Source organism: Aphidius gifuensis, linkage group LG2, assembly GCF_014905175.1.
Source record: "Aphidius gifuensis isolate YNYX2018 linkage group LG2, ASM1490517v1, whole genome shotgun sequence".
Classification (NCBI taxonomy): Eukaryota; Metazoa; Arthropoda; class Insecta; order Hymenoptera; family Braconidae; genus Aphidius; species Aphidius gifuensis.
In genome coordinates this window covers 30,336,736-30,356,250 of record NC_057789.1, presented here as the reverse complement: position 1 = coordinate 30,356,250, position 19,515 = coordinate 30,336,736, and the positions used below count along the sequence as shown (strand labels likewise).

The 19,515-nt window shown below is 24.2% G+C and overlaps 5 protein-coding genes and 1 pseudogene across 5 annotated transcripts; 4 read left to right on the top strand and 2 right to left on the bottom strand.

Moving 5' to 3' along the window:
- Positions 1 to 79: 79 nt before the first annotated feature.
- Positions 80 to 2,178, bottom strand: LOC122850719 (platelet glycoprotein V-like). The gene is made up of 3 exons (XM_044149850.1): positions 2,154 to 2,178; positions 844 to 2,055; positions 80 to 84 (listed from the first exon to the last, which is right to left on the bottom strand). The coding sequence occupies exons 1-3, from the start codon at positions 2,176 to 2,178 to the stop codon at positions 80 to 82; spliced, it is 1,242 nt and encodes a 413-aa protein (XP_044005785.1).
- A 4,031-nt stretch (positions 2,179 to 6,209) lies between these two features.
- On the top strand, positions 6,210 to 6,789 carry LOC122850312 (ras-related C3 botulinum toxin substrate 1-like). Its single transcript, XM_044149469.1, is given in 2 exon segments — positions 6,210 to 6,515; positions 6,631 to 6,789. Coding segments are annotated over 2 exon segments (450 nt in total). The 5' UTR covers positions 6,210 to 6,224.
- An 846-nt stretch (positions 6,790 to 7,635) lies between these two features.
- Positions 7,636 to 8,879, top strand: LOC122850718 (ras-related protein Rac1-like). Its single transcript, XM_044149849.1, has 3 exons — positions 7,636 to 7,670; positions 8,247 to 8,643; positions 8,736 to 8,879. The coding sequence occupies exons 1-3, from the start codon at positions 7,636 to 7,638 to the stop codon at positions 8,877 to 8,879; spliced, it is 576 nt and encodes a 191-aa protein (XP_044005784.1).
- Positions 8,880 to 9,204: 325 nt separating this feature from the next.
- On the top strand, positions 9,205 to 11,736 carry LOC122850717 (annotated as a pseudogene).
- An 866-nt stretch (positions 11,737 to 12,602) lies between these two features.
- Positions 12,603 to 15,446, top strand: LOC122850716 (ras-related protein Rac1-like). The gene is made up of 4 exons (XM_044149848.1): positions 12,603 to 12,637; positions 13,192 to 13,579; positions 13,696 to 13,825; positions 15,202 to 15,446. Exons 1-4 carry the CDS (start codon positions 12,603 to 12,605, stop codon positions 15,444 to 15,446), a joined length of 798 nt encoding a protein of 265 aa, XP_044005783.1.
- A 1,506-nt stretch (positions 15,447 to 16,952) lies between these two features.
- LOC122850715 (ras-related C3 botulinum toxin substrate 1-like) lies at positions 16,953 to 17,483 on the bottom strand. Its single transcript, XM_044149847.1, has 2 exons — positions 17,193 to 17,483; positions 16,953 to 17,096 (listed from the first exon to the last, which is right to left on the bottom strand). Exons 1-2 carry the CDS (start codon positions 17,481 to 17,483, stop codon positions 16,953 to 16,955), a joined length of 435 nt encoding a protein of 144 aa, XP_044005782.1.
- Positions 17,484 to 19,515: the final 2,032 nt, after the last annotated feature.

The window sequence follows — 19,515 nt, the reverse complement described above, 5'->3', positions numbered from 1 at the left end:
ATTAATTATAATTTTACCTGAAATATAAATTTTTTAAATCTCAAAAGTAATATATTGATAGATAAATTTTGTTTTTTAGTTATTCTGAATCACATAAGCATATTAACAATAACTATAAACTAATTATGGTTAAAAAGATTAGAAACTTTTTTGTAATAAAAAAAAATACTATTTATTATTGGAATCAAATTTAATTTACCACTGATATTCAAATACTCGAGGTCCATCTAGTTTTTAAAAGTATTGCAATAAAATAACGCAAAAAATGCTTTTTTCAATGCTGCTAAATTTGAAAATATATATTTTACTCCATTAGAATAAATTTTAATTGTATTTTAAAATAAAATTTCACGGTCATAAAATAATAAAATATAATATAAATTAATTAATCATTGATAAATCAAATACCTAACTAATTAAATTTTACAATCAAAAAATATAATTGTATTTAATCAATCTATACAATAATAGTAGTCATAAAAAAATAAAATTTACAGACCCTATTGTCAATATAAATACAAATCCACTTGAAAAAATATATAAAAAAATTGACCTAAAAGGGTAAATTAAAAAGAATATATATTTTAATGAATCAGGTTATTTTATATAAGGTTATTTTTAAAGCATAAATTTTATTTGAATAATGTTTAAAAGACAAAGATGAACATAATTTTATTTACAGTACAAAAATATTCAGAGAATAATTAATTGAATTGTTAATAATTAATAATTATGAAAATAAAAAACACTGTTCATTTTCAATAATATTATATGAAGTAGATTCATTGTAAGTTTGCTGTTTCATATTTTTTAAAATTAATTTTTTATCATCGTCTGTTAGACGAAATTTATTATCTTCAATATTGAGCAAATCAATCTCCGTTAAATTAGTGAAAACTTCGGGTTTTAATTCATGGAGATTATCTGATTGTAAACATAAACCTTCCAGCTTTTGATTTTTATGAAAAATATCAGTTGGAAGATCAGTCAAATTATTATTACGAATATCTAAAACTCTAAGATTGACCAAGTCATCGAAAATATTAGATTTCTCTTCATCAAGTATTCCTTGTGAAAGAGTTGTTAAATTATTATTACTAATAGATAAAATTTCAAGTTTGTACAAATTATGAAATGTACCAAACTGTAGACTAGTCAGTTTATTTGTATCTAATTTTAACCGACGTAGAGATTTCAATTCACTGAATATATTTTGTGGGAGAGATGTTAAATCATTATTACCAATATCTAAATCGATAAGATGGATCAACTTATTGAAGATATTACAAGGAATACTTGTCAGTTTGTTGGATCGCAAATGTAAAGTTGTTAAAGATTTCAATTCATTAAATAATTCATGTTCAAGGGATGCTAAGTTATTATTTATGATGTATAAAGAAGTGAGTTTAGACAAGCTATTAAAAATATCATAATCAAGACTTGTCAGTTTATTTGATGATAAATGCAACGATTCTAGAAACTGTAATTTATTAAATATTCCTTGTGGAAGGGATGTTAAACTATTATAACTGATATCTAAATTAGTAAGACTGGACAAGCCATGAAAAGTATTATTTTCAATACTTGACAGTTTGTTTGAATATAATTCCAAAGAAATTAGAGATATCAATCCATTAAATATTCTTTGTGGAAGAGATGTTAAATTATTATCACTGATATCTAGAGTTTCAAGATTGGACAAGCCATGAAAAGTATTATTTTCCAGACTTGACAGTTTGTTTGAATCTAATCCTAAATAAGTTAAAGATATTAATTCATTGAATATTGCTTGTGGAAGAGATGTTAACTTATTATCACTAATATCTAGAGTTTCAAGATTGGACAAGCTATTAAAAGTATTATTTTCGAGACTCGACAGTTTATTTGCTAACAAATCCAACGATTTTAGAGACTCTAATCCATTGAATATTCCTTGTGGAAGAGATGTTAAACCCCTGTTAGACAAATCTATTTCGAAGGTTGAAGAATCGTTACAAACATTCTTCATATAAAATACAGAAGATGTATTACAAAAGTATTTTCCGTATGTTGTTGCTGAAACATACATTTAATTATATTAATTAAAAATGAAAATAAGAAAAAAAAAATATTTGCTTATTATAATCAAAGTTGAAATAAAAAATATAACTTACTTTCAATTGTTGATTGGTTATTCATGTCATTTTTCTGTACGATGCTGTCTTCAGCTTCTGAATTATTTGTTTGGATTGGCAACAATTTAAATGCTCCCTAAAATAATCATGTACTTATAAATTAAAATGAATTTATTTAAAATTTTTTCAAATTACAAATACAAGTTAATAATAAAATTTAATGAAATTTTGATGAAATTTAATATTCTGCTAAATTAAATAAAAATTTTATTTTATTTATTTATTTATTTATTATTATTTTAAATGTCTATAAATTATAAAACTGTTATTTGTTAATTAAAAAAAAAAAAAAAAATATACAGACGCGGCAAGGATTTGACCCAGGATTTTCACGTAAAGTTTCAAGATGCTGTGATACTAATGGTTTTTCTTTAAATAACGGTAAAGAAGAATGTCAGTTCCGATGCCAATGCCGAAACTAGGAAAAATTGTAAAGCTTTGTGGCCTGGAGGATTAAGGGGATTAGGGCAATTACCCAGAAAAAAAAAACGACTCTGGTTTCATGGTAAATATCACAGCATCTCGAATTTCTACGTGAAAATCCTTGTCGAGGTATTGCAAGACGCTGCACCAAAATTTATTATACAAGTAAATTTTATTTAGCTTCAATACGCATGCACTAATTGAGATGATGCTTAAAGAATTTCTATTTCGACTGGATATACATTTTATACATCTAATTATTATACTTTTATATATTTTTTTTAACTATAAAATATATATGCGCTTCAGCATCTTGAAATTTCACGTGAAAATCCTTGTCGAGGTATTGCTAGACTGTTTATCGAAATTTATATTATTCAAGTAATTTCTATTTAGCTTCAATACATGCGCTTGACATGATGCCTAAAGAATTTCTATTCCGACTGCATAAAAAATTTATACATCTAATTATTATACCCTTTATATTTTTTTTAAAGATAAACTATATGCACAATCAGTTTGATAATTAAATTTTCAAATAATTCTATAACTCACCCCAATGGGACAAATAATCAAGACAGCTGCAGTAATTATAAAAATCGTTATATAGGTAAACTTCTTCATCCTTGTAGTGATCTATCACAAATAATAATCAATACTTAAATCACCCTGAACAAACGTATATGACATATGACAATCTCAATAGTGGTCAGTTGGTCAGTGGTCACTTGGTCAGTATAAAAAATAAATCCAAAATCATGAAAAATCACGCATGCGTTGTGCAATATGTAACGGCGTCCAACCCCCAAAAAACAAGGTATTTTCTACTTTACCAATTAACGAAAACGCCAATTTCCCGCCAATTCATATAGCGCTTTTTTTTTTTTTATCTTGATACCCATAATATTTTTTTGTATCATTATCATTTATCATCAATTAATTTACTCATTTATTATGAAAACTAAATTGATAATTGAATTTAATAACAAAAAAAAAAAAAAACTATTACTATTATAAAAATCGTTATAAAATCTATCTTAAAATTTGTTAATATATATAATTATTTTATTTTACGTAGGCGAAGCCTATAGTATTAAATTCATACACGTTTTTTTTAAAATGATCATATCTTGTAAAGTAATAAAGGTAGAAGGATCGTATTAGGACCAAATTATTCGTCTATGAAAATACTAAAACCAGGGACTTACTAAAAGTAATTTTAATTGTTAGTTAATTTATTATTAACAAAAAACGATCACCGTGTAATTTTCAAAGTCAAATAATAAGAAAACTAAGAACAAATCATGGATGCGATTTTTTGCCAGGATATTAAGAATGACGGAATTTATAATAATTAAGTTGAAAATTGTTTTTAATGTCGTTGGAAGATTGTTAATAAACAAAAAAACAAAATTGCTGTTTTTTTATGTTTTGCATAACTCTTTAAAATTTTAACTTACAAGCTTTGTTTATAGCTCAAATTAATTGTCTTTTCGATACCGAGAGCCAGCCTCTCTTGATAAAATTTGCTCTGATCATTCGTTAATTAGATATCAGCAATTGTTTATAACAATCACTATCAGCCTTTATGTTACAGTCGAAAAATAGTAACGAAGGAGTGATTTTAGCGATTTTTATCAAGACAGGGTGGCTCTCAGGAATTTAATATCAAATTTTTTGAGCTTAATAAAACTTTTTTATGTTAATTTGTTCAAAAGTTATCCGAAATATAAACAATTACCGATTTTTATTTTAAACATTTTTTCTTCAAAAAAGAGTTTAAAGCGCATGCGTAAAACTTTCTTTGCTGTGGTTACAATTTGCTTGATCGATAAAATAGTTATTTATATTACCATGTTATTAAAAAGAAAAAAAAAAACTACCATGGACAAATTTTTATAAATAAAAGTAATAAACAAAATGGTTCTAAAAAAGATTTGTTTAGTTAAAAAAAAAGTAAATTGAACGATTTATTTTTTTTATATTTGTATTGATTTCTTTTTTGAACGAATCTAATAAAATTATTAATTACAAGTGGTATAACCTCAAATTTTTTTCATCTGTATTTTGATTTATGTACATAATTTGACAGGTGAAAAACAGCGCGAAAAAAACAAAAAATATTTAATCATATAATTTAAAATTATTAATAAAAAAAAAAACTAAAATGAATTTGGAATAATCAAGAGGAACCACACGGGCTTTCGCCGGAGTTTTGAAAATTTTCAATTTTCAATAGAACGAATCCGTTACTAAAATTTTTTTAAAAATAATTTTAAATAATAATCTATTTATTTAACAAGTTCTTTGATAGAAAAAAAAAAGGAAATAATAATAACTCCAATTTGCTGATATATAAGCAAAAAAATTGTCATCTGAAATATCAAAAAATATTTAGTTGGATTGTGATAACCACGTGATAAATGTAAGCCCGATTTGTTTAGTTGGAATTTTTCTTTTGAATTGCACTGAATAATAATAATAATAATAAAAAAAATAATAATTGCTATTATTATATTTATTAGTACTATATAAATTATGTAATTGTTTATTTGTAAAAAGTTAATTGTTAATGTTATTTTGGCAATGACTAATAATAAAAAAAAAACCATTTAAGACAGCCGTTGTTGGTGATGGATGAGTAATATTTTCAAGTATAGTGTAAATTATTATTTATTTTGTAAAATATCAATACTTTTATTCCATTATTTAATAATAATAAATTGAATTAGTAAATATTTATTATTGGAAGTTTAATAAAAAGATGAAAAATATGGTCATTTGATAATTATTTCATATTTCTCTCATTCGATCAATGTTAAATTTTTGTTGATTAAAATTCTATGAGTAAAACATGTTTGAATCCTCTTATCCCGCTCCACTGTTCACGTATATTCCTCATATTTTTATACTCATTTATTATTATGTAAACTTAGTTATTACCAAATTTAGTACCTATATCAATTAAATACTCAAATGAGAAAAAGAAAAAATTTATTTAAGAAATTCTATTTTAATTTTAATTGTTTCAGATGGGGAGAATTAGGTGTTTAACTCTTGATGATAAGTGAGTAATATATTTATTTTAATTATTTTATATTTTATAAAAATTTAATAGAGTTCATTATCTACATGTGTGGTATTTGTTTAATATTTTTCATATTTTGTTTAATCCTGTTGTTTATTATTTAGTGTTTATTATTTAGTGTTTATCAGTTAACAGAGACCAAGCTGTTTTTTTTTTTTGTCTACTCGGGCGTGGAATTTATTAAATTTTTTCGCGGTTAATTTATTTGTTTATTTTGTTGAATTTATTTATTTAATATTATTAACATTGATGTTTAATTTTATTTGTGAGTTGGGAAAAAAAAAAGAAATATTTTTCAAGTATTAAAATATTAATTATCAATACATTGATTAAATTTTAGATTTATTTTAAATATGTGTGTATGTACTTGTGTAAAAAATATATATTTGATGATTAATGCATATTGTATTATCTATTTTGACAGAGGAACCAGTTGAACTATCTTGCTGTATAGATACGCGAAAAATGATTATATAAAATTGTCATCATCTGGTGAATATGATGTACCAACTATATTTGAACATAGTATAGTACCTGTTATGGTTGATGGAAAACCAACAGAACTTTTTTTACAAGATTTATCTGGAGCAGAAAATTACAAAGTTTACAGAGAATTGTTTTATCCAGGAAATGATGTATTTATTATTTGTTTTTCACTTGTTGATCCAGCAAGTTTTGAAAATGTTAGAGCTAAATGGTATCCAGAAGTACGTCGTCATTGTCCAGCAACACCAATAATACTTGTTGGTACAAAACTTGATTTACGTGAAGATAAAGCAACTATTGAAAAATTAAAAGATAAAAAACTTGCACCAATAACTTATCCACAGGTAAATTATTTAATAATTTTATTTCTATTTAATATTATTTTATAATTGATATCATTTACATGTAACAATGTCATGTTTATTATAATATTTTATTTTTAAATTGTTATTTAAATAGGGTCTTGCAATGGCCAAAGAAATCGGAGCAGTCAAATATGTGGAATGTTCAGCATTCACAAAAGAAGGCCTGAAAACTGTTTTCGATAAAGTAATACGTGCTGCAGTATTTTGTCAAGTACCACGAGTATAAAATAAACGCAAATGTTGTCTTCTATAATATCAAATTTTTTATAAATAAAAATGACTTATTATTATCATACAAATTGTGCATAATGATTTTGTGATTATAATTTTACTTTTATAAATAATTTTAAATAATTAAAACCTTTAAATTTTCATTTAATGAATTATCAATGTGATGATATAAAAAGAAGAGGTCTTATTGACTGATATATTATTCAAAAAAGAAGAAATGATTTAAAAATTTTTTAGTTAAACGTATACATCTTGGCGTCATTGTACGATAAGACAGAAACTCACTTATAAGAAACTATTTTCTATTAAAGCCCACGACTATCACCTTGACGCCATTCAGTTAAAAAATGTCGTCTTCTTAAATCTTAAGTGGTAGAAATAAAATCAATTTCATTCAAGACGCTTGACAATTTGTTTCTGACCCAAACGTCTAAACCTGGGCTTTTATTTTAACATGAAAGTTCATTCTCCGGCCTTGACTTGATTTCCACTTCAGCCCCGAATCTGTAAAAAATAAAAACAACAAAATGAATAAAAAAAAGGATTAAGAAAAGAAAGTTAGAAAAAAATATTTACAGACACATATATGCATTAATAATACACAGGAGTATATATAAAGAGTAAACTATTTCTAGGTGGACATTAGGGATGTTCTATCACGACAGCTTCTTCTACCGTGGAGACGTGAAGTTGCCAGAAAAAAACCAACGAGAAAGAATTTAAAAAATCGGTGACAGTGACTCACTTGATTTATATTTTAATGTTTTTTTTTTTAATTTATTGTTGGTATTGTTGATCATTGTTAATTATTTTGATATTTATTGGTGATATAATGCAGGCGTGGAGACAGAAATTTATTGGTAATAAGATGCAGTGGAGTGATTGTATCGTTGTTGGTGATAGGTGAGTAATACTTATATTTATATTAATTTTTTTTATTTTTTATAAATATTTAATGGAGTATATTATCTACATGTGTGGTATTTTTTATATATATTTAATATTTTACTTATTGCTGATTTGTTGTTATTTTATGATTGATTGTTGAAAAATAAAAACAGTATGAAAAATATTTTTTCATTTTATTTATTAGACTCTTATTGTGTATTCAATTGAAAAAAAAAAAAAAAAAAAAAAAAAAATTTGAACACGAGTGTTCATCAGTTAACAGAGACCAAGCTGTTTTTTTTTTTTTTTATTTTTTTTATTTTCGTCTACTCGGGCGTGGTATTTATCAAATTTTTTCGCGGTTAATTTTCTTGTTTATTTTGTTGAATTTATTTATTTAATATTATTAACAATGATATTCATTTTTCTTCGTGAGTTGGGGAAAAAAAAGAAAATTTTTTCAAGTATTAAAATATTAATTATCAATACATTGATTAAATTTTATATTCAATTTAAATGTGTGTGTATGTTATACCTTTGTATAAAATATATATATTTGATGAATAATGCGTATTATATTATTTATTTCAGCGGTGTAGGTAAAACAAGTTTGCTGTTAAAATACTCAAAACAGGATCAATATTCATTATCTAGTGAATATATACTTCCTTCAACTGAAACTTGTGTAGTAACTATTATGGTTGATGAAAAACCAATACATCTTGGTTTATGGGATACAACTGAAAAAACAGATTACCATAGCTTCAAACGACTTGTGTGTATAAAAACTGATGTATTGCTTATTTGTTTTTCACTTGTTGATCCAGAAAGTTTTAAAAATGTTAAAGCTAAATGGTATCCAGAAGCACGTCGTCTTTGTCCAGCAACACCAATTATACTTGTTGGTACAAAACTTGATTTATGCGAAGACAACGAAACTATTGAAAAATTAGGAAATGAAAAACTTGAACCAATAACTTATCCACAGGTATATTATTCAAATATTTTATTTCTATTCAATTATTTTTTAATTTATACTATTTACTTATAACAATGTCATGTTTATTATAATATTTGCAGGGTCTTACAATGGCTAAAGAAATTGGAGCAGTCAAATATATGGAATGTTCAGCATTTACAGAACAAGGCCTGGAAGATATTTTCGAAAAAGCAGTACGTGTGAGCTTAGCTGAGAGAAAGATTCGCACTTGTTGCCTTTTGTAATATTATAATATATCAATAACAAAAACAGTAAAAAAAATTTACATATCAAAGACTTATGAATTGAAAAAGGAAAAAAAAAAATACATTTTTTCATCAATTAATTTGTATAAATTTATTATTATTTTACCTGAAATATAAACTCCTAATTCCATGATGATTTTAATTCTGATTCTTTATTTTAAATCTTGAAAGCGATATTTGTTTTTTAATTCTTCTGAATCACATATCCAAGTATTTACACAAAAATTAATAATAATTATAAATAGTTATGGTAACTATTCTCTATTGGAGACCACGACTATTACCTTGACGTCATTCAGTCACAATGGCCGAAGAAATCGGAGCATTTAACTATCTGGAATGCTCAGCATTAACAAAACAAGGCCTGGATGCTGTTTTCAATCAAGCAGCACGTGCTGTACTTTGTCCAAAACAAAAGATGATCTGTCATTGTCTTCAAAAATATGATAACGCCGATAGCCGGAAAAATAAAATAAATCTACATAGGAAAAAACAGGATGAAGCAGACATTCTTGTTCCCTATCTAAATGTGAAACATAAATTCATTAAATCTCCATCTTTCTCTGAAAGAATAATGAATGAAAAGAAAAAAACAAAAGAATCTTTTTGACAACAATTAATTTCTTTTTTATTGTGATTTAAATTTCTATTTTTAAACAAAATAATCTGGATTTTAAAAAACAACCTGTTGAACTGATGAAAAAAGTATATCTTTTCTGAAATTGCTATTAAAAAAATATTACTATTACTATAACTATCTCGCAATAATTGCAAATGGATATATGGATTTTTTTTTTCTCATTTTCTTATACCTATATCTTTTATTTCAAAAATCAATGAGAATATAAGACATTTATTTTTTAATAATTATTTAGACTGAAACAAAAGAATGAATAAAAGAATAAATTCATTGATACCTCAAGTATCATTATCATTTATTAATTCACTCATTTATTATGAAAACTAAATTGATAATTGAATTTAATAACAAAAAAAAAAAAGATATTATTGTTATAAAAATTGTTATAAAATCTATCTTAAATTTTAGTTAATATATTTAATTATTTTATTTTTTAAAAATAATATTAAATAATAATCCATTTATTTAACAAGTTCTTCGATGGAAAAAAAAAAAAAAGAGGAAATAATAATAACTCCAATTTTCTTAAAATGGTGCCTTTATGATAACGCCAAGAGTTTATTCTACCCAAACCTGACTTGATTTCTACCACTATAGCTTCCGGTATATTAAAGACAAAAAAAAAAAAAACAAATGAATTAAAGGAAAAAAAGATGAAAAATAATAAAAAAAACTACAGACACATATGCATATAGTTAATAGCTGTACACAGAAATATATATATGTATAGTGTGAACTATTGCTATAGATGGTCATCAGGGTTGTTCTCTTACACCGGTTTGGTGATAACAGGTGATAAGATGCAGTGAAGTGATTGTATCGTTGTTGGTAATTTATATTTTGTTTAATGCTGTTATTATTTTATGATTTATTGTTGAAAAATAAAAACAGTATGGAAAATATTTTTTTAATTTTATTTATTGGACTCTTTTGATGATGATATTGTGTATTTAATTGAAAAAAAAAAAGGAAAAAAATGTGAACACGAGTGTTTATCAGTTAACAGAGACCAAGCTGTTTTTTTATTTTTTTATTTTTTTTATTTTTGTCTACTCGGGCGTGGTATTTATTAGATTTTTTCGCGGTTAATTTATTTGTTTATTTTGTAATAATGATGAAAAAAATATAATAAAAACAACAACTGATTTCTAATTAACTGATAATGATGTAAATGACCCAGTTAAATTGTCCGCAATGATGAAAGTAATATTATATCAATGATTTAACATTACCAAATAAATTAAATAATGATAGCAATGATTTACATGAAATTCATCAATTATCATCATTATTAAATATTTCGATTGAAATTAAAAAATAATTAACAGAAAAAAAATGTAATAAAAGCTCAATTGGCAATAAATCCGTCCGATGAAAAAAATAAATAAATAATAATACTTTATCAATTAATTTTTTATTGTTTAATAATAAATAAAAGTGGTAAATATTGTTTATCAACACTTTAGTAATATATTAAAATTGACTTTCAAAGAAGACAAATAATCATTTGATGATTAATGCAAGTGTCTTTTGTATTTTAATTTATTTTGTTAATTACAATGATGTGGGTAAAACAAGCTTGTTTTTAAGTTATACAAAAAATGAATTTCCCGGTGAACATATACCAACTGTATTTGATAATTATTCAGCAAATGTTATGGTTGATGAAAAACCAATAAGTCTTGGTTTATGGGATACAGCTGGACAAGAAGATTACGATAGACTTAGACCATTGTCATATCCACAAACTGATGTATTTCTTATTTGTTTTTCACTTGTTAATCCAGCAAGTTTTAAAAATGTTAAAGCTAAATGGTATCGAGAAGTACGTCATCATTGTCCAGAAATACCAATAATACTTGTTGGTACAAAACTTGATTTACGTGAAGATGAAAAAACTATTGAAAAATTAAAAGATAAAAACTTGCACCAATAACTTATCCACAGGTAAATTATTTAATAATTTTATTTCTATTTAATATTATTTTATAATTGATATTATTTACATGTAACAATGTCATGTTCATTATAATATTTTATGTTTAAAATTGTTTTTTTAAATAGGGTCTTGCAATGGCCAAAGAAATCGGAGCAGTCAAATATGTGGAATGTTCAGCATTCACAAAAGAAGGCCTGAAAACTGTTTTCGATAAAGTAATACGTGCTGCAGTATTTTGTCAAGTACTACGAGTATAAAATAAACGCAAATGTTGTCTTCTATATAATCTTCACTTTTTTATAAATAAAAAATGACTTATCATTATCATACAAAGTGCAAAATGATGTGCAGATTATAATTTTATTTTTATAAATAATTTTAAATAATTAAAATCTTAAAATTTTTATTTAATGTATCATCAATGATATAAAAAAAAAGAGGTAATAACTATAGCTCTCTTTTATACTGATATATATATGATTAAATAAGGAAAAAATATTTTTAAAATATAATATTCTGTATCAGCCGGGATTAGAGATAAAATGGACACTTTGGTGTCAACGAACGAGCTACTGTGTAGACATTGATGTCATTTGTACCTTTCGATTGCTATTAAAAAACTTAAAGCAATAACAGGGAAGCTGATGTACTCTTGAGTGGTATAAAAAAATCAATCTTATTTAAGACATTTGACCATTATTTCCGGCCTCACTTTCAAAACCTGGTGCTTTTATGATAACGCCGCGAGTTCATTCTACCCAAACCTGCTTGATTTTCACCACTATAGCTTTCAATCTTAAAAAAAAAAACGGATTTAAAAAATCGAAAGGATAAAAAATGAAAAGTAGTAAAAAAAGAAAGTTGGAACAAATATTTACAGAAACATATATGCATAGATAATATAGTAAACAGGAGTATATATAAAGAGTAAACTATTTCTAGGTGGACATTATAGGGATGTTCGATCACGACAGCTTTTTCTGTACCGTGGAGACGTGAAGTTGCCAGAAAAAAACCAACGAGAAAGAATTTAAAAAACCGGTGACACTTGCTTTATATTTTAATTTTTTTTTTTAATTTTTTGTTGTTATTGTTAATTATTTTGATATTTATTCGTGATACAATGCAAGCGATTAAGTGCGTCGTTGTTGGTGATGGGTGAGTAATATAATTATTTTAATTATTTTATAAAAATTTAATGGAGTATATCTACATGTGTGGTATTTGTTTAATATTTTTTATATTTTGTTTATTGCTGTTGTTATTTTATGATTGATTGTTGAAAAATAAAAACAGTATGGAAAATATTTTTTTAATTTTATTTATTGGACTCTTTTGATGATGATATTATGTATTTAATTGAAATAAAAAAAAGGAAAAAAATGTGAACACGAGTGTTTATCAGTTAACAGAGACCAAGCTGTTTTTTTTTTTTTATTTTTTTTATTTTTGTCTACTCAGGCGTGGTATTTATTAAATTTTTTCGCGGTTAAGTTATTTGTTTATATTGTTGAATTTATTTATTTAATATTATTAACATTGATATTTATTTTATTTGTGAGTTGGGAAAAAAAAGGAATATTTTTCAAGTATTAAAAAAATATTAATTATCAATACATTAATTAAATTTTAGATTTATTTTGAATGTGTGTGTATGTACTTGTGTAAAAAATATATATTTTATTTTATTTTTATAAATTTGTTGATTACAGTAGTGTGGGTAAAATTTGTATGATGATAACTTATACGAAAAGAGTGTTTCCTGTTGAATACAGCCCAATTGTATTTGATGAGTACCCAGTTAATTTAATGGTTGATGGGAAACCAGTTAGCCTTGGTTTATGGGATATCGCTGGACAAGAAAATTTCGATGCACTTAGACGATTGTCATATTCACAAACTGATGTATTTATTATTTGTTTTTCACTTATTAATCCGGCAAGTTTTGAAAATGCTAAAGCTAAATGGTATCCAGAAGTACGTCGTTATTGTCCAGCAACACCAATAATACTTGTTGGTACAAAACTTGATTTACGTGAAGATAAAGAAACTATTGAAAAATTAAAAGATAAAAAACTTGCACCAATAACTTATCCACAGGTATATTATTTAGCAATTTTATTTCTATTTAATATTATTTTATAATTGATATTATTTACATGTAACAATATCATGTTCATTATAATATTTTATTTTCAAAATTGTTTTTTAAATAGGGTCTTGCAATGGCCAAAGAAATCGGAGCAGTCAAATATCTGGAGTGTTCAGCATTAACAAAAGAAGGCCTGGATGCTGTTTTCGATCAAGCAGCACGTGCTGTACTTTGCCCAGAACAAAAGATGCTCTGTCATTGTCTTCAAAAATATGATAACGCCGATAACCGAAAAAATAAAATAAATCTACATAGGAAAGACCAGGATGAAGCAGACATTCTTGTTCCCTATCCAAATGTGAAACATAAATTCATTAAATCTCCATCTTTCTCTGAAAGAATAATGAATGAAAAGAAAAAAACAAAAGAATTTTTTTGTAAACAATTTATTTCTTTTTTATTGTGATTTAAATTTCTATTTTTAAACAAAATAATCTGGATTTTAAAAAACAACCTGTTGAACTGATGAAAAAGGTATATCTTTTCTGAAATTGCTATCAAAAAAATATTACTATTACTATAACTATCTCGCAATAATTGCAAATGGATATATGGATATTTTTTTTCTCATTTACTTATATATCTTTTATTTCAAAAATCAATGAGAATATAAGACATTTTTTTTTTAATAATTATTTAGACTGAAACAAAAGACTTGTTTAAGAAATTTTATAAATTCATTGATACTTCAAGTATCATTATCATTAATCAATCTACTCATTTATTATGAAAACTAAATTGACAATTCAATTTAATAACAAAAAAAAAAAAAAACTATTACTGTTATAAAAATCGTTATAAAATCTATCTTAAATTTTAGTTAATATATTTAATTATTTTATTTTTTAAAAATAATTTTAAATAATAATCCATTTATTTAACAAGTTCTTCGATAGAAAAAAAAAAAAGAGGAAATAATAATAACTCCAATTTGCTGATATATATAAAGAATGGAAAAAATTTGTCATCTAAAATATCAAACAATATTTAGTTGGATTGTGATACACACGTGATAAATGTAAACCCGATTTGTTTAGTTTGAATTTTTCCTTTTAAATTGCACTGAATAATAATAATAATAAAAAAAAAAAAATAATTGCTATTATTATTGTTATTCGTACTATATAAATTATGTAATTGTTTATTTTGTAAAAAGTTAATTGTTAATGTTATTTTGACAATGACTTGTATAATAAAAATTTTATCAATATAAAATAATAATATTATTAATAAAGAATAGTAAAAAAAAAAAAAATGATTAAGCACATCGTTGTTGGTAATATAGATTAGTAATATTGTCAAGTCAAGTATAGTGTAAATTATTATTTATTTTTAAAATTATTCATGATATTATAAATTATAATACAAGCAGGGGACGCGAGTATACTGCGAGTATACCGCCAGTAGTAGATCCAGGATTGGATCAGACATAGTGCAAAGATGCTGTGAAGGCACAAGTCTGGAAGTCAGTCTGGACAAGACGGAGCTGGTATAGTCTTTATAAGCAAGAAGAAGCTAAAAGAGTAGAGTATAATTCAACATTTTATGATAAGGAAGTTGCATTTTCCAGCTCAGTCAAACGATCATTGGGCTATTGTTTGGTGGAAAAGGACTGGACAGGTAGTTTTACAACATTACAGTGTTGTTGGTCAAGCATGTTTGCTGTTGAGATACACGATAAATGTATTGTCTAATGAAAATAGACCAACTGTATTTGATAATCATTCAGTAAGGGTTATCTTTGATGGAAAACCAATAGAACTTGGTTCATGGGATAGCGCTGGACAAGAAGATTACGATCAATTACTTTGTTAAGTTATTTTTAAATACGATCTTACAATAGCTTAAGAAATCGGAGCAGTCAAATATGTGGAATGTTCAACATTAATATACATTTTATATTAAAATTTTTGTAAATAAAAAATGACTCTTATTATTATCATGTCAATTGTGCAAAAAAGTTTTCTGATACTATTTTTATTTTTATAAATAATTTTAGATTATTAAAATCTTTAAATTTTTATTTGATGTATCATCAATGATGATATTAAAAAAAAGAGGTAATAATTATATAGCTCTCTTTCATTGATAAATGATTAAATAAGGAAAAAATATTTTTTAAAATACAATAATCTGTAGCAGCCGGGATTAGAAGTATAACGGACACCTTGGCGTCAACGAACGAGCTACTGTGTAGACAGTGATGTCATTTCTACTGATTTCTGGTATTTAAAATCTTAACGCGATAACACTTAATAGGAAACTTAATCCTTTTGGGTGGTAAAAAAAAAATCAATCTTATTCAAGACGTTTGAGAATTGTTTTCGGCCTCATTTGTCTAAACCTGGCATGGTGCCTTTATGATAACGCCAAGAGTTTATTCTACTCAAACCTGACTTGATTTCTACCACTAGCTTCCACTATATTAAAAAAAAAACAAAAAAAAAACAAATGAATTGAAGGAAAAAAAGATGAAAAATATAATAAAAAAATCTAAAGACACATATATACTTTAAATTTACTAGTATATAGGAGAATTTATATATTAAATTAAATTTTTATACACTATATTATTTAGAATTTTTTTTATGGTGGTTTTTCCTGGCAGCTTTACGTCTCTTTATACGCGTTAGAAAAATTCGGTGTGAAAAAACAACGATGATGTCCTCCTAGTAAAAATTTGCGATATACATATGTATACATATTCATATGCATATGTAAATATATATATTCATTTATGCTTTAAAAATAACCTTATATAAAATAACCTGATTTATTAAAATATATATTTTTTTTAATTTACCCTTTTAGGTCAATTTTTTTATATATTTTTTCAAGTGGATTTGTATTTATATTGACAATAGGGTTTGTAAATTTTATTTTTTCATAACTACTATTATTGTATAGACTGATTAAATACAATTATATTTTTTGATTGTAAAATTTAAATAGTTAAGTATTTGATTTATCAATGATTAATTAATTTATATTATATTTTATTATTATGACCGTGAAATATTATTTTAAAATACAATTAATATTTATTCTAATGGAGTAAAATATATATTTTCAAATTTAGCAGCATTGAAAAAAGCATTTTTTGCGTTATTTTATTGCAATACTTTTAAAAACTTGATGGACCTCGAGTAAAATTTATAAAAATTGATGTTTCAGGTAAAATTATAATTAATTTATAAAACAAAATATCACAAAATTAATATTGTTATGAAGTTGATAAATTTGAATTATTTATTTCTTCAATTCATAAGTATTTGATAAGTAAATTTTTTTTACTGTTTTTGTTATTGATATATTATAATATTACAAAAGGCAACAAGTGCGAATCTTTCTCTCAGCTAAGCTCACACGTACTGCTTTTTCGAAAATATCTTCCAGTCCTTGTTCTGTAAATGCTGAACATTCCATATATTTGACTGCTCCAATTTCTTTAGCCATTGCAAGACCCTGCAAATATTAGAATAAACATGACATAGATACATGTAAAAAATAACAATTATATAAGAGAATATTAAATAGAAATAAAATTATTAAATAGTTTACCTGTGGATAAGTTATTGGTGCAAGTTTTTTATTTTTTAATTTTTCAATAGTTTCTTTATCTTCACGTAAATCGAGTTTTGTACCAACAAGTATTATTGGTGTTGCTGGACAATGATGACGTACTTCTGGATACCATTTAGCTTTAACATTTTCAAAACTTGCTGGATCAACAAGTGAAAAACAAATAAGCAATACATCAGTTTTTATATACACAAGTCGTTTGAAGCTATGGTAATCTGTTTCTTCAGTTGTATCCCATAAACCAAGATGTAATGGTTTTTCATCAACCATAACAGTTACTACACAAGTTTCAATCGAAGGAGGTATATATTCACTAGATAATAAATATTGATCATTTTTTGAGTATTTTAACAGCAGACTTGTTTTACCTACACCACTGAAATAAATAATATAATATACGTATTAATCATCAAATATATATTTTTTACACAAGTATACATACACACACATTTAAATCAAATCTAAAATTTAATCAATGTATTGATAATTAATATTTTAATACTTGAAAAAACTTTCTTTTTTTTCCCCAACTCACAAATAAAAATAAATATCAATGTTAATAATATTAAATAAATAAATTCAACAGTATAAACAAATAAATTAACCGCGGAAAAATTTAATAAATACCACGCCCGAGTAGACAAAAATAAAAAAAATAAAAAAAAAAAACAGCTTGGTCTCTGTCAACTGATAAACACTCGTGTTCACATTTTTTTTCCTTTTTTTTTTTTTTCAATTAAATACACAATATCATCATCAAAAGAGTCCGATAAATAAAATTAAAAAAATATTTTCTATACTGTTTTTATTTTTCAACAATCAATCATAAAATAACAACAGCATTAAACAAAATATAAAAAATATTAAACAAATACCACACATGTAGATACTCCATTAAATTTTTATAAAAAGTAAAATTATTAAAATAAATATATTACTCACCTATCACCAACAACGATACAATCACTCCACTGCATCTTATCATCAATAAATTTCTGTCTCCACGTGTTAGAAAAATCCGGTGTGAAAGAACAACCCTGATGTCCATTTATCAATAGATCACACTATATATAATATATATATTTCTGTGTACTATTAACTATACGCATATGTGTCTGTAGGTATTTTTTTTTATCTTTTCTTTTTTTTTATTTTTTATCTTTTTTTTTTTTAGTCATTTGTATTTAATTTAAATTACACAAAAAGTTTATTTAATGGCTCAAGTAAATTAAAAGTAAAAAACTTTGAAGTTTTAAAATTTATATTTGTCGTATATTATAAATAAATATAAATATTTATTTGTATTTAAAAATATTTTTTAAAACATTTAATGGTTGTCAATATTACTTTTGCAACTTGCTATAATTAAGCAACACATAAAAAATAATGAATTATAATAATGATATTTTAATTCAAATAAAACAACAAAAATTATTTATTACAAATAAAATAAAACTACTATCTATATAATGAACACACAAAATAATGCTTCAAAGAAAAATTATTCGCTGAAAATACAGAAAATTCAATTACAAAATAATGATATTCAAAATTTTCTATTGCAGTAGTACAAAATAATATAAATAAAAATTGAATTTAATAAAATTATTTTATATAAAATTAAAGAATTCAATTAAATGCGATAATATTTTTGAAGAGTATTTTAAATTGGATTCGGAAGGATGATAATTCTTTTAAGATTTGTATGAAAATAAAAATTCCGAAGATTGCAAATCAACGGTATTATCAAACTAGATAAAAGGAAATGCAAAAAATTTGTACAAACATTAAATGACAATTTTTTTTTTTTTTTAAAGAGTCCTCGTAAATAAGAGAAAAAGTCAAAACGAAATAAAAAAAAAAAAATTTCTTCAATATACTTGACAACAAAATAAAAAAAAAATTTTTTTTTTTTTATTTTTTACGTCGCACTATAGATAAAGAAAAATAAAAATTTATTTTTAACTAAATTATCAGAGTTCAACATGCCCAAATTTGGTTATCACTAATGCACATAAAACAAAATTATTAATTTTTATTAGTTTTCAGAATATATTTAAAAAAATAAAAATATCGGAAATTCCCAAAAAAAAAAAAATATATTTTTGATAAAATGGTCAAAAAAGAATGAGGTCATGCGTCAATATGATAATCGTATTACAGTTTATGATTGAGTGTTTTTTATTTTAAAACATGTTGTTGAATTTTCTCATTAACCCATAAATCGCTTTTGTGTTATTAAATTGTAAAAAATTTTCAATAAAAAAATTACTTATTGTTATTTATGTAGAATATTTATAAA